The sequence below is a fragment of the Calliphora vicina genome, chromosome 3 (assembly GCF_958450345.1).
Source record: "Calliphora vicina chromosome 3, idCalVici1.1, whole genome shotgun sequence".
NCBI lineage: Eukaryota > Metazoa > Arthropoda > Insecta > Diptera > Calliphoridae > Calliphora > Calliphora vicina.
The window spans coordinates 76,603,593-76,618,172 of NC_088782.1; the positions used below are offsets into that span (position 1 = coordinate 76,603,593).

The 14,580-nt window shown below is 30.5% G+C and overlaps 1 protein-coding gene across 1 annotated transcript; it reads right to left on the minus strand.

Moving 5' to 3' along the window:
* Positions 1-6,690: 6,690 nt before the first annotated feature.
* Cdc37 (cell division cycle protein 37) lies at positions 6,691-8,505 on the minus strand. The gene is made up of 3 exons (XM_065503552.1): positions 8,345-8,505; positions 7,411-8,274; positions 6,691-7,343 (listed from the first exon to the last, which is right to left on the minus strand). The coding sequence occupies exons 1-3, from the start codon at positions 8,375-8,377 to the stop codon at positions 7,086-7,088; spliced, it is 1,155 nt and encodes a 384-aa protein (XP_065359624.1). The 5' UTR covers positions 8,378-8,505; the 3' UTR covers positions 6,691-7,085.
* Between the last annotated feature and the right edge of the window lie 6,075 nt (positions 8,506-14,580).

Sequence of the window (14,580 nt, forward strand, 5' to 3'; positions counted from 1 at the left end):
GCTATTTTTTTGGACAAAATATATTTTGCGGACTCTTACCTATATGATAGCCATATAGAGAGCGTTCTGCATCGATCGAAACAAGTAGTATTCGGTCGGGAAAAGGTCTGGACTATACAAAGCAAAACATCCCAACCACTTCATTCTAAATAGTTTTTAACTGTTATTGCATAATGTGGCCGAGCGTTGTAATGATGGAATATTGCGGTTTCATGTCTGGGAGTTTTCGGCCAATGCTCCGTTTAAACGAATTTGTTGCTTTCGGTACAGGTTCCCTGTGATGGTCTGGTCATATTTCAGCAGATCATAATCAGCCCCATTAATAAATAAAAAAATCCTCGGGAATTTTTTCCCTTTTCAAATTTTTAACACGGAATTTGAATAGGAAACATGAGAAAAGGGAAAAAAACTCCCGCGGATTTTTGATTCATCTGAATATACAGTATTTTTTTATATGATATTTTTTTGTATAAAAACAAATTTTTAAATATCTATTATGTATTATTTTCATTTGTCAATATGTTTATTATTGGTAAACAAATACTTTCAAAGATAACCTTTCTATAAGAGGTAACTTAAAATCAAAAATATTTTAAGGTAGAAAATAAAACGGACAAAACTAAAGCACCCCTTCAAGGATATACTATAAAAAAATTTTAATTAATTTTTTGTTGCAAATCCTTTGTTTTGGATGGCACAAGAACATCTCTTAGCATAGAATATATTATGTTTTTATGGCGTGTTTCGATATTCCTTCCCAGGCTATTTTAACGGCATGAAATAAATCGTGAAAATTGCCAATCCCTTTTTCATCAATTTTCGATTTTCGAAAATTTCGATTTATTTTCATATTAACAATGAGCCACAAGTTCTTAATAGGATTAAGATCGGGAGATTGACCAGACCAATGAAGAACTTGGATCTTATTGCTCAGTAGCCAAGTCTTACAAACATTGGAGGTGTGCTTAGGATCGTTGTCCTGTTGGAAGCTCCCTATAAGTGGCATATCTTCACTGGCATAAGGCAACATTACATCTTTCAATACATCACGGTACATGAATCGATCCATAATCCCATAAATTTTATGATTTGGCCCAAATCCTTGACCAGAAAAGCAACCCCAGACCATTTCATTGCCACCTCCATGTTTAATTGTTCCTTTGTAATACTTAGGATTCAGTCTTTCTCCTTTTGGTCTGCGTACACGCTTTATTCCAGCGGAACTTTTTAAGTTGTATTTGGATTCGTCAGGGAATCATCATATCGTGAGGTTTTATGATATGATTACTGATCTGTTAATTGAATATTTTTTACTCAATTTATGTAGTAATAAGCCCGTCTTCCAGTCTTTAATAACTTTAATTTTAAATTCACTGGAGTACTTGTTCCTTGTCATTGTTTTTTTTAACAATAAACTGTATAAAACTTAAATTTTGCACACTACGCATTCCATTATTTTTATCTTTTGGAATTTTTAAATGCATTAATTGTGATTCCCAATAACTCACATTGCAAATATGCAGTAGCGAGTCAAATATTTAAACATCTTATAAGAGGGTGCTTTTGTTTTGTCCGTTGCGTTTTGAGTTTTTAAATGATTTATCTTCTTAAATAAATTTTTAATAAAATTATCTTTTACTAAATGAATATTATATGAACATTAACAATATTAGTTAATAAAATATATACAAAATACATCCCAAAAAAGCCGTTTTTATGCTTTAGTTATGGCCAATACTGTATGTATATGAGCCTTTGGTCTTACTAAATACAGAGCAATACCTTAGCGCCACACAGATGGATGGCTTCATACATTTCTTGGCAAAAATTATAAGGAGTGGTCGTAGAGCGCTGAAATTTGACACTTAGAATTATATGGACCAAACTATGAAAAAAATAAAATTTTATCTAAATCGACCACGCCCAACGCAAACTGCCCATACAATCGAAATAGATTTTATCGCATAAAATTGTTTATATCCAAGCAAAAGTCTAGAAATTTGGTACATACATTCATTGAAACAAAAAATAAACGCATGCCGAGTTTCAATAAAGTCGGCCACGCCCTCCGCCCACCGCCCACGAAACCCATATATAGTTAAATTTTAAGTTTTCATCCTTAGCCCGGTAGCATTTACTAATGTTAGTTCGTCAAGTTTCTCCAACCCTGTCTGTTCTTATTTATTTGCAAATAAAATATCTAAATTTGTACTGCATACTTTAGGGTTTTTTTTATTACAGTTGACTGGACTCAAAAAAGCCGGTTTTACTCGTAATTCTTTAATTTTTTTTCTTTACAAACCATCTCCTGAAAATTTCGAATCGAATAAAAATCAGCCAAATCGCTTCAGCCGTTCTCACGTGATGACATTACATACATGGACCATTTCATTTTATATATGTATATATAGAAAACAGCTTGGGGGAAAGTGGGGCTACATTTTTTTTCCATGGAAAATCAAAAATAAAATTATTAGGAAAATTATACACATATAAACCACTGAATTGCGTGAAAATATAAGTAATAAGTAAGTAATAAGTCCCTTGCATGGACTTTGCTTCAATTTATTAAAAAAAAAAATTGTCTTAAAACTATAAGTGTACATTTCATCTTTAAGCATTTCTCTACAAAACTGCATCATTTGATTTTTGAAATTGACTTTTTGACACCAAAATTGTTGTTATTGTTGCTGGGCTTCATATACGATCTCTTACGCTCCGGGTTAACGTAATGGATACATTTATCATCGGAAGTAATGATCTAAAACAAGTAATTTATTCGATGATGGATTTCCAAGCAGGACCAATATAATTGTTGAAATTCAATATGGCAACAACTGATTAATTATACCCTATACCGGCACCTATCTTAAAGTATATCAATCTGCTCAGGATCACTTTCTGAGCCGTATAAGCAAGTTCCAATTACACAGAAATCATACCACCCAATTTTATAACGGTCGATTCATATTTGGGCATAGCTCCCATATAGGGCCACATTCGAAAATCTCTTATAAATACTGGTTTCAAGATAAAATTCATCACAAATAATTTTCATGTACACATGTATACAGAAATCCTACTGCAGAATTGTATGACAATCAGTTCATGCTCACTTTAACATGCGTAAATATCCAACAAATAAATTAATATGGAGATAAAATTTACACAAATACATCATACATATACTTATAAAATATTTATATATGCTTACAGTTTGAAGTAACAGTAAAATTGCAGTAATCAGTAATTTTTTACTGAAATTGCACTTTAATTTTCATTACCAGTAAATTTTTAATAGCAAATGTTTACTTGCACTGACCCAGCAAAAAATAATGGAAGTGCATCTTTACATATGACATTTTAATCACATCTAAAGTTGCAAATGAATCTTTTCTACCTCTGAAGATGTGATTTTAAATATGGGTATTTGACACTGAATTATAAATATTTCGTTGATGTAATTGTTTCCTACATTTTTTGAATTTTATAAAATTTATTAAAACCTGTAAAAATTGGTATACAAACAATTTTTACATTTTTTAATCATTAAAATTAATCAACCATTGTTTCATAAATTTTATAACTACATTAAAATCAATTCATAAATGCTCAATTACATCACTTTTTTTCTATTATTTATATTTCCATCCAAGATGCCAAAAAATATAGGTATTCACTACCTACATTAAAATAACACCTTAAAATCGAAATTTAATCGCATCGAAAGCATCGAATTTATTAAGTAAAAAGTTGTCAAAAATGAACAACATCCCTCCAATGACAAGCTAATGTAAAATTCATAGCTTTTTCACCAAAATTGGAAGTACATCAAGCATGCTATTTGTTGTGAAAATTCTGCATCTTCTTCCTCACTTTTTTTGCTGGCGACATTTAATTTGCATTGCCAGTGAAAATTAACTGATTACATATTGCAATTTTTAATGCACTAGATATATAATGCAGTGCCCTTGTATGACAAATAAACATTAGGATTCTGAGTCGATTATGGATGACAAGCGAATTTCAGTTGCGTTGTCAGAGGTCAACCTCATATTTCTGATTGCCAATTTGCATAATCGTAGCTTGATTATTATTCTGGGGTGGGCAAGTGCCCTTCCCAAATAGTAAAAATAAACAATTTTTTTTTATAAAAAAAACAAAATATCACAAAAATTCAGTTTGCTAACATAACAATTTATTGCTAATTTATTTCATAAAATATTTTTATAATGTTTTTTTTTTGGGTTTTTATAATTTTCCTCTTGATCTAAACTGTTATTTGTTCCTTATTATATTAGTTAGACAAAATACTATTTTTGAGTTGAAAAGATTTATTTATATCTAAACTCTCTATATTTAAAAATGGAATATGTATACATAAATAAAGAATTGAATTGAAAAAAACTGCTAAAATTGAAAATCGTTCCTGAAGCATTGCACTATGTAACCTTTGTTTTATTCTACGCATAACTGAGAAACTTCTTTCGCAACTAGCAGAACTAATAGTAATGCATAATGCCTCTATGATAACAATGTTTGCGCTGATGATATGTGTGAACACGAATCCACAAAATGGCTTGCTGATTTGACTCCTTTATTTTAGCTTATAAAAACCAAACATTAAATGTGATCCGTTGTACGATTGGCATTGGAATATTTTTTAACTTAAAAACCCCATGATTAATGTTCTAGGGCACAGGAATCTCTTAACGAAACAATCTACAAATCCAAAAAAATCTTTCTGCGACTTTCCAAATTTTTATCTGGGGTGGGTAGATGCGAGCCTGGGGTGGTTTTGCCAACCCCAGCACCCCCCTATCTACGCCAATGCCAATTTGGCAAATGACAATGATAACTGTCAGTTTGTGTAATAACCAGGGAAACCAAAATATGCAAATGCATGTTTTTTCTGGTGAGTCTAATGAGCACATGGATAAGATATTTACACGTTTCAGAACTATTTAAGAATTTTGGAATCGATTTGTTAGTGCATATTTTTGCATATTTTACCCTTAAATACATATTTTTGCATATATTTGTTTTAAGAGCATATTTATGTCATATTTCGCGTTTTTTGAGCATATTTTACTGTTTAATAGCATATTTTGAGTTTATCAAAAACAAATTTTGTCTTACTTATTTTTCGCTGTTGTGTTACAGGTTTTTACTTCCTTTGTTTAAAATTCAAAATTGAAAAATAGATGGCTTTTCACCAAAAAAAAAAATTTAAAAAACTGAAATTTTTTTTTAAAATTTAAAATAACAATTCGAAAAATTTTTTTATCCAAAAAATTAAAAAACTGAAAAAAAAGTTTTGTTCACCTAAAAGTATTTAAATTTTTTATTTTGAAGTATAATTAGGTGAAGGGTATATAAGATTCGGCACAGCCGAATATATGTAGCTCTTTTACTTGTTTTAATATAAAATAAGCACTATTTTAATAATAGCTCCATCTAAATATCAAATTTTAGTTCTAGTTCAAACTTAACCGTTCTAAGTGTTAAAGAAATATTGTCTTTTAAATTTGCTCCTGTAACTTCAGTTGATGTCGAAAGAACATTTTCTATGTTTAAAAATGTTTTCGGATCCAATAGACAACGATTTTTATTTAAAAATTTAAGTAAATTTTTTTATTTAAAAATTATGTAAAAGTTTGTTTTTTTAAGAGCATATTTTTTAAATTTTAAGAGCATATTTTAAAGTTTTTACTGCATATTTAAAGCGCCTAAAACTCTTTTTTTAGAGCATATTTCCGGTTTCCCTGGTAATAACATTATGGAAACTGAAATGGCAACTTTAGTTCGGTAGCCATCTATCAAGCTTGTCACAGTATTCCATTCCGATCGAAAGTGGAATTAATTTTTGCTTCTACACAAAAAGTAAAACGAAAAATTCTTTCGGAATAAAACCACTTTCAATTTTCAAAGTGGAATAGATATTTATTTGTTTTTCTTAAAATTTTAATCAATTTCTGTACCAAAAACTTCACTTTTTTTAATATAAAAAACGCTGTCAAATTAACATCTGAAATTCAGAATTATTAATTATTTTTTGAATTAACAAATTACACGGAATCTGAAGAACCTAAAACTACGGAACTGAAACCATTCCAAACGAAATGTGTGATTGGCCAGTATAATAGACCCATTCGTTTAAATTTGTTCGTAAAATAAAACTTAGTTCTCACATGTCTTTCTTTTGAAACTGAATCGTAATAACTTGGTTTTATACATTTAGGGGTTACTGATTGGTCTTCATCTCAATTCGAGAAACTCAAACCAAACTTGTATGCTTTTGAATCGATTTAAGGAGTAATTCCCAAACAATCGTTTAATAGCCATCTATAATTAGGATCCCTGTACTTCTTTGACATACTTATTCAGCCCAATTATGAATAAAAACTCCCCGGAGTTTTTTCCCTATTTTCATTTTTTGTATTCAAATTCAATGGGAAAAACTCCCAGGGAACAAACTCCCGGCGAATTTTTTATTCATAATTGGGCTGATTATTTGCGGTTTTAATGGATAATCAATGTAAAAAGGCATTTAATGTCTGTATATAATTTTCAAACTTATAATAATAAATTATATGGGTAGCTGGATTTAGTATTTTAATTTCCTTATTAGAAATACCTTGATCTTAGTTTGTACATTTTGTTCTATTTGGCTTAACAAATAAAAATGCATTTGATACATATTACTTGTATATTGTATATTTTCTTTAAAAAGAGAGTTTTGCAATAGCGTTCATGTACACTTCTTTTTTGGTTACATTGAAGTTTCTTTTTTTTGCATTTGTGAAGATCCCTTACATTTATTTACATACAACGATTTCTTTTTAAAATATATAATATACTCAAATCAACGTACACAATAAGAATACTTTTGAATGACTAAATTTCCATAACTAAATTCGAAATAAAAACAGTTTATATTAAAAATGGGAGAAACAGGTGATAAACATTTGTAGATAGAAGAGTGAAGAGGTGTTAAGTTTGAATATTTTCCTACCCAAAGGATTTATTTTATGGACTGCTTTAATTATGCTGCAAATGCACTGTTTTACTCTTGATCATAGCAATCAATCTAAATCGTCTGAACTGACGCCAGTATATATTGGCTCTTTTTCCATGTCAGACTTTTTATCTTCGGTTTTTGTTTCTTCAACGGTCGATGTTGATTCTTCTGCAGGCCCCTCATTTAAATCGGCAGCATTTGGAACCCATAAACCAGAATCTACACATCGTTTCATGTGATATTTAGCTTCTTCTACTGGCATCTCTGCAATAGTTTTTTGCAATAGTTCAGTATCACGACTTTCAAAGCATTTCTTCAATTCCTAAAGTGGAAACAAATATAGACAAATGTTAATTATGTGTTATGGCATGGGCATGTTTGTAACTTACATCTGGTAGTGCTTCAAAAACTTCGACGGGATCTAAACCACCGGGACCCAAACGTTCTTTACGTTCTTCTTCTTCCGCTTCTGCTATGGCTTCTTTAATTTTTTCCTGAGCCCTCTTCTTAATGCGTTCTTTGAAACCGTCAATTTCACTTTCAAATTGTTGTCGGTACTCGGGCACACAGTTTTGAATTTTTGAGAAAAATGACCCCACACAGGCTCGTGGATCAACTTCTAATTGTTTGGCCAACTCCAAAATATACTGCATGCATATACACTGATGAGCCACATGGGCCATCAATTCATGTTTTTCATCCATCTCCAAATTGATGGACCATATCACCAAATAGTTTGCAGTCTCCTCACACACCAAATCAAGGTGGTCTTGAAGAAACCGCCTGGAATCATCATATTTGCGCAACATACCGTATTGCTTGCATAACTTTTCATTTTCCTTGACAAACTTTTTCATCCTGGCCTCTTTCTCCTCTTCGGTAAGATTCTCATCTGGTTGCCGGGTTGGTTGTTTGTTTAGCACAGTCTTTGCGAAACCAGGCTTACTAATAGTATCCACATTCCATGGCATTTTCTTTTCTTTATTTAACAGCTCTTCCTCTTTACGATCCAAATCTTTGCCTTCTTTTTCCAGTTTCTCCAATTCTTTCTTTAGTTCGTCTTCATTTCCTTTTTTGTTTTTTATGCGCTCTTTACAATCAATCAATCGGGCCTGCCAAGATTGCTTTGTCTTCTTCAACTCATCTTTTTCTTGTTCCAATTCGGCCATTCGTTCAACACGTGCCTGATGACGCCACCGGAACAGTGAAGGTGTGTCAATGTTTGGATGAGTGTCATCTTCATCATCGGATATCTAGAAATAATTGATTTCCATTTTGTTCTTATTTGGCCTTTATTGCAGTTGCACCTCGTATAATTCTTACCTCAATGTTTTTCCATTTGCTGTAGTCTACCATTTCTGCAAGTTGTTTATTCAAAAACTATTTCCTTTTGTTTAGCGCAGATAATCTGTGAAGCTTTTGCTTAAGTTTTGTTACTTTCTTTTGGTTGAATGTTAACAAATTGGAAAATATTACCAGAATCTTCCTTTGCTTCTTCGCATCGGTGCACAGAGCAGCTGATGCCGAAAATGACATGTAGATGGCATCCGCAAAACAAAGTTGCCAAACTAACAACAATTAATTTGTAGTTGTCTGGCAGCTTTTGATTCAGTGTTAGTAGAATTACGATTAATCATATGAAAATTAAAATTTTAATACAAACTAGACTTGTGCTTTATAGTTCAATTCAATGACCTCTCATTTTAGTTCAAAAATTAACTAGGTGGCTGATCTAATTCAATCACGTGAACTGCCACTTCATGCAATCGCTGTTTGGTATGCGATTACAGTGGAAATGCAATTTTAAAATATAAAATAACAGGAGTTAATATTTCAGTTGATTTCGTTTATGCCAGAAATAATTAGTCCATTTTATTTTTCTGTCGTTTTTTCTATTTAATTGACATAATTAGTTAAAAATAAGAATATGGTAAAAATGTGTGTTTATATAAATTTTTTGGTAATTTCAGAGCATACGCGCTTGCACCAGTTTTAGTTCAAAAATTGAACTATGAACTAGGGTTATTTAAGTCGATTGTTCGAACAATCGACTTTTTGCTGAAAAAAGTCGAAATCGCCTTTTTGGTCGGATAAAAGTCGAACAATCGATTCTTTTATCTCAAAAGTCGAAAATAGTCGATAAAAGTCGAATAAAAAAATATTTAATTGCAACATTATACTAAAACTATTGCAATTTGGTACACTTGCATTTTTTGCAGTGTATGCTAATCTATATATGGGGGATTTCATGTCAAGTGAACCAACTTTTGAAATCGATGTCTTCCGATCGGGATGAAATTTGCACCAAGGTTAGCTCTATTGGATAGTAACTCAGACACAATTTTTCAACAACATCGGTCGAGAACTCTCTGAGTTATAGGGGGTAAAATTTTGACAATTTGGTCAAACAGGGGTTTTTTCTTATCCATGTAACTTATTACCTATTGTTCTTAGCAAAATGTGTTCCAAATAGTATAGATAGCTATTTCTTCGATATTTCGAAAAAAAATATTTAAAAAAAAAAATAAAAAATTTTTAATATTTTTTTTCCGAAATCAAAAACTTTTTTGACTTTTTTTTAAAATACGCTATTTTTTTTTATTTTTTTTTTTTTCTTAAAATAAAGTTTAGATATTTTCCTTGAACACCTACTTGGTCGCTTAGTGGGATGCGAGTGGGATATCTATCAAAATAAATATTTTGTAACTCAAAACATAAAATTTTTGACTTTTTTTGCAAAATCAAAAACTTTGTTGACTTTTTTTTTTCAAAATGGACCCTTTTTTAATCTTTTTTTTTAGGTCAAACAAAAGCTTAGATATTATCCTTGAAGACCCTTTTGGTCGCTTAGTGGGATGCGAGTGGGATATCTATCAAAATAAATATTTTTTAACTCAAGACTTACAATTTTTGACTTTTTTTTTTGCAAATACGATTTTTTTTCCAAATGGGCCCTTTTTTTAAAATTTTTTTTGTAGTCAAAAGAAAGCTTAGGTCCATTCCTTTAAGATATTTTTAGTCCCTTAGTGGGATGCGAGTAGGATATCTATCAAAATAAATATTTTGTAACGCAAGACATACAATTTTTTAATTTTTTTTTGCAAAATCAAAATTTTTTTCCAATATGGGCCCTTTTTTAATTTTTTTTTTTTGCTCAAAAGAAAGCCTAGGTCCATTCCTTTAAGATATTTTTAGTCCCTTAGTGGGATGCGAGTGGGATATCTATCAAAATAAATATTTTGTAACGCAAGACATACAATTTTTTAATTTTTTTTGCAAAATCGAAATTTTTTTCCAATATGCGACTTTTTTTTAAAAATTTTTTTTGCTCAAAAGAAAGCTTAGGTCTTTTCCTTTAAGACCTATTTTGTCACTTAGGAAGATGTGAGTAGGATATCTATTAAAATAAAAATGTTGTAACTCAAGACATTCAATTATTGACTTTTTTTTTGCAAATTCGATTTTTTTTTCAAAATGGGCCCTTTTTTAAAAATTTTTTTTTAGTCAAAAGAAAGCTTAGGTCCATTCCTTTAAGATATTTTAGGTCCCTTAGTGGGATACGAGTGGGATATCTATCAAAATAAATATTTTGTAACTCAAGATATACAATTTTTGATTTTTTGGCAAAATCAAAAACTTTTTTGACTTTTTTTTAAAATGGGCCCTTTTTGTAATTTTTTTTTTTGCTATAAAGAAAGCTTAGGCCTATTCCTTTAAGATGGTTTTGATCGCTTAGTGGGATGCGAGTGGGATATATATCAAAATAAATGTTTTGTAACTCAAGACATACAATTTTTGTGTTAAAACATTTATTTTGATAGATATCCCACTCGCATCCCACTAAGGGACTAAAAATATCTTAAAGGAATGGACCTAGGCTTTCTTTTGAGCAAAAAAAAAAATTAAAAAAGGGCCCATATTGGAAAAAAATTTTGATTTTGCAAAAAAAAATTAAAAAATTGTATGTCTTGCGTTACAAAATATTTATTTTGATAGATATCCTACTCGCATCCCACTAAGGGACTAAAAATATCTTAAAGGAATGGACCTAAGCTTTCTTTTGACTACAAAAAAAATTTTAAAAAAAGGGCCCATTTGGAAAAAAAATCGTATTTGCAAAAAAAAAAGTCAAAAATTGTAAGTCTTGAGTTAAAAAATATTTATTTTGATAGATATCCCACTCGCATCCCACTAAGCGACCAAAAGGGTCTTCAAGGATAATATCTAAGCTTTTGTTTGACCTAAAAAAAAAGATTAAAAAAGGGTCCATTTTGAAAAAAAAAAGTCAACAAAGTTTTTGATTTTGCAAAAAAAGTCAAAAATTTTATGTTTTGAGTTACAAAATATTTATTTTGATAGATATCCCACTCGCATCCCACTAAGCGACCAAGTAGGTGTTCAAGGAAAATATCTAAACTTTATTTTAAGAAAAAAAAAAAAATAAAAAAAAATAGCGTATTTTAAAAAAAAGTCAAAAAAGTTTTTGATTTCGGAAAAAAAATATTAAAAATTTTTTATTTTTTTTTTTAAATATTTTTTTTCGAAAGATCGAAGAAATAGCTATCTATACTATTTGGAACACATTTTGCTAAGAACAATAGGTAATAAGTTACATGGATAAGAAAAAACCCCTGTTTGACCAAATTGTCAAAATTTTACCCCCTACAACTCAGAGAGTTCTCGACCGATGTTGTTGAAAAATTGTGTCTGAGTTACTATCCAATAGAGCTAACCTTGGTGCAAATTTCATCCCGATCGGAAGACATCGATTTCAAAAGTTGGTTCACTTGACATGAAATCCCCCATATATAAAAGAGTAACGTTACTGACTGACTGACTGACTGATTCATCATCGCACAGCCCAAACGGCTGAAGCTAGAATCACGAAATTTTAACTGTGGGTTCCTCCCTCCCCAAAACGATCCGATAAGAAGGGATTTTTGGAAATTCGAACGGGTAAATTCGGTAACCTTATATCTTCAAAACTAATAAAGATACAAAAAAACTTAAAATAGCATGTTACTCCATTTAAAAAATAAGCTGACAGGTGTTTCGTACTTTTTGGAAATTCGAAACTCTTAGGGGAGAAAACGGGTAAAAACTGTATTTTGGTACTTTTTTTGCACCCTACGTATCTTTTAAACCAATAAACATAGAAACAAATTTTAAATCGCATTCTTTAACTAACAAAAAATAAAAAATATAAGTTTGGTACTTTTTGGAAATTCGAACCTTTAAGGGATAAAAATTGTGTTAATTTTTGGTACTTTTTCATAAAATATGTTTTTCTATAATTTGACATAGACATACGAATATTTTATTATGAGCTCCCACCACGTTACAGAAATTTATTTGAATAAAATTGTACCACCTCAATGGGGATAAAAAAGGTACCAAAAAGTGGATAAAATCGGGAAAATACATTATATTTGAAATTATTAAGCCAATTTTGATAATTTTTTAACGTTGGTTCCTGGATTCATACAAAAATTAACTAACAGGGTGTTATTTCGAACTCGAGTTGGGCCAAATCCGGGTAAACAGTTTGGTACTTTTTTTAAAACATATTTATTCTTGGGCACATTAACACAGATTTTAATATTTTTATACATGCCTGTAGCATAAACAATTTTGGCAAAATGGAATATTTTTTAATTTCAAACTTGAGGGGTGTTCAAGTAAGAAAAGGGAAATTGGTACTTTTCTTCTAATGGTACTTTTTTAACATTTTAAATTATTTCAGTTATCGACATTAAAGTTAGCTGATATGTATTTGAGTGAAGTTAGTGTTAGGAATAGGGGATAATATTTAGGTACCAAAATGTGTGAACTGTACTATAGGTACTTTTTTGTTCTTCTAATGGTACTTTTTTGAAATTTCTATAATAATGGACTTAGAAACATGAAATTAAACATATATGGTCCTAAGTGAGTGAGAATTCTAGGGGGAGACTTTTTGGTACTTTTTCTTTATTGGAATGGTACTTTTTGTAATTTCTTCACCAATGAACCTAGAAACATGAAATAAAGCTTATATATAAACCGAGTGAGTGGGAAACCACAAGTGTGGGTTTTTTTGGTACTTTTTCTATATTCTAATGGTACTTTTTGTAATTTTCTATAACTATGGACTTAAAAACATGAAATTAAGCATATATGGTCATAATTGAGTGAGAATTCTAGGGGGAGACTTTTTGGTACTTTTTCTATATTCTAATGGTACTTTTTGAATTTTCTATAACTATGGACTTAGAAACATGAAATTAAACATATATGGTCCTAAGTAAGTGATAATTCTAGGGGGAGACTTTTTGGTACTTTTTCTTTATTCGATTGGTACTTTTTGTAATTTCTTCACCAATGAACCTAGAAACATGAAATAAAGCTTATATGGAACCGAGTGAGTGGGAAACCACAAGTGTGGGCTTTTTGGTACTTTTTCTATATTCTAATGGTACTTTTTTGAATTTTCTTTAACAATGGAGTTAGAGACATGAAATTAAGCATATATTGTCCTAAGTGAGTGAGAATTCAGGGGGAGACTTTTTGGTACTTTTTCTTTATTCGAATGGTACTTTTCTTCACCAATGAACCTAAAAACATGAAATTAAGACCGGAGTGAGTGAGAATCTACAAGTGACTGCTTTTTGGTACTTTTTCTATATTCTAATGGTACTTTTTGAATTTTCTGTAATAATGGACATAGAAATATGAAGTTAAGCATATATGGTCCTAAGTGAGTGAGCATTTTAGGGGGAGACTTTTTGGTATTTTTTGTTTATTCTAATAGTACTTTTTTGAATTTTCTATAACAATGAACTTAGAAACATGAAATTAAGCATATATGGTCCTAAGTAAGTGATAATTCTAGGGGGAGACTTTTTGGTACTTTTTCTTTATTCGATTGGTACTTTTTGTAATTTCTTCACCAATGAACCTAGAAACATGAAATAAAGCTTATATGGAACCGAGTGAGTGGGAAACTACAAGTATAATGGACCTAGAAATATGAAATTAAGCGTATATGGTCCTAAGTGATTGAAAATTCAAGCGGATACTTCATGGTACTTTTTGTTTATTCTAATGATACTTTTTTAATTTTCTATACCAATGGACTTAAAAACATGAAATTAAGCATACATGGTCCTAAGTGAGTGAGAAGCCTAGGGGGAGACTTTTTGGTACTTTTTCTTTATTCAAATGGTACTTTTTGTAATTTCACAAGTGTATACTTTTTAGTACTTTTTCTATATTATAATGGTACTTTTTTGAATTTTCTATAACAATGGACTTAGAAACACGAAATTAAACATATATGGTCCTAAGTGAGTGAGAAGTCTAGGGGGAGACTTTTTGGTACTTATTCTTTATTCAAATGGTACTTTTTGTAATTTCTTCACCAATGAACCTAGAAACATTAAATAAAGGTTATACGGACCCGAGTGGGTGGGCAACTACAAGTGGGTGCTTTTTGGTACTTTTTCTATATTCTAATGGTACTTTTTGAATTTTCTATAATAATGGACCTAGAGTTTCCAAAAAATCGAAGAATTTCAAAA

What these genes read in the sequence shown, in the direction of transcription:
- Cdc37 (XM_065503552.1), bottom strand. Translation starts at nt 8,377, where the DNA reads ATGGTAGACTACAGCAAATGGAAAAACATTGAG. An exon ending in GCAAATGGAAAAACATTGAG is followed by an intron (nt 8,275 to 8,344) that starts GTAAGAATTATA and finishes AATTATTTCTAG; the next exon opens with ATATCCGATGATGAAGATGA. An exon ending in TTTTTGAAGCACTACCAGAT is followed by an intron (nt 7,344 to 7,410) that starts GTAAGTTACAAA and finishes TTTCCACTTTAG; the next exon opens with GAATTGAAGAAATGCTTTGA.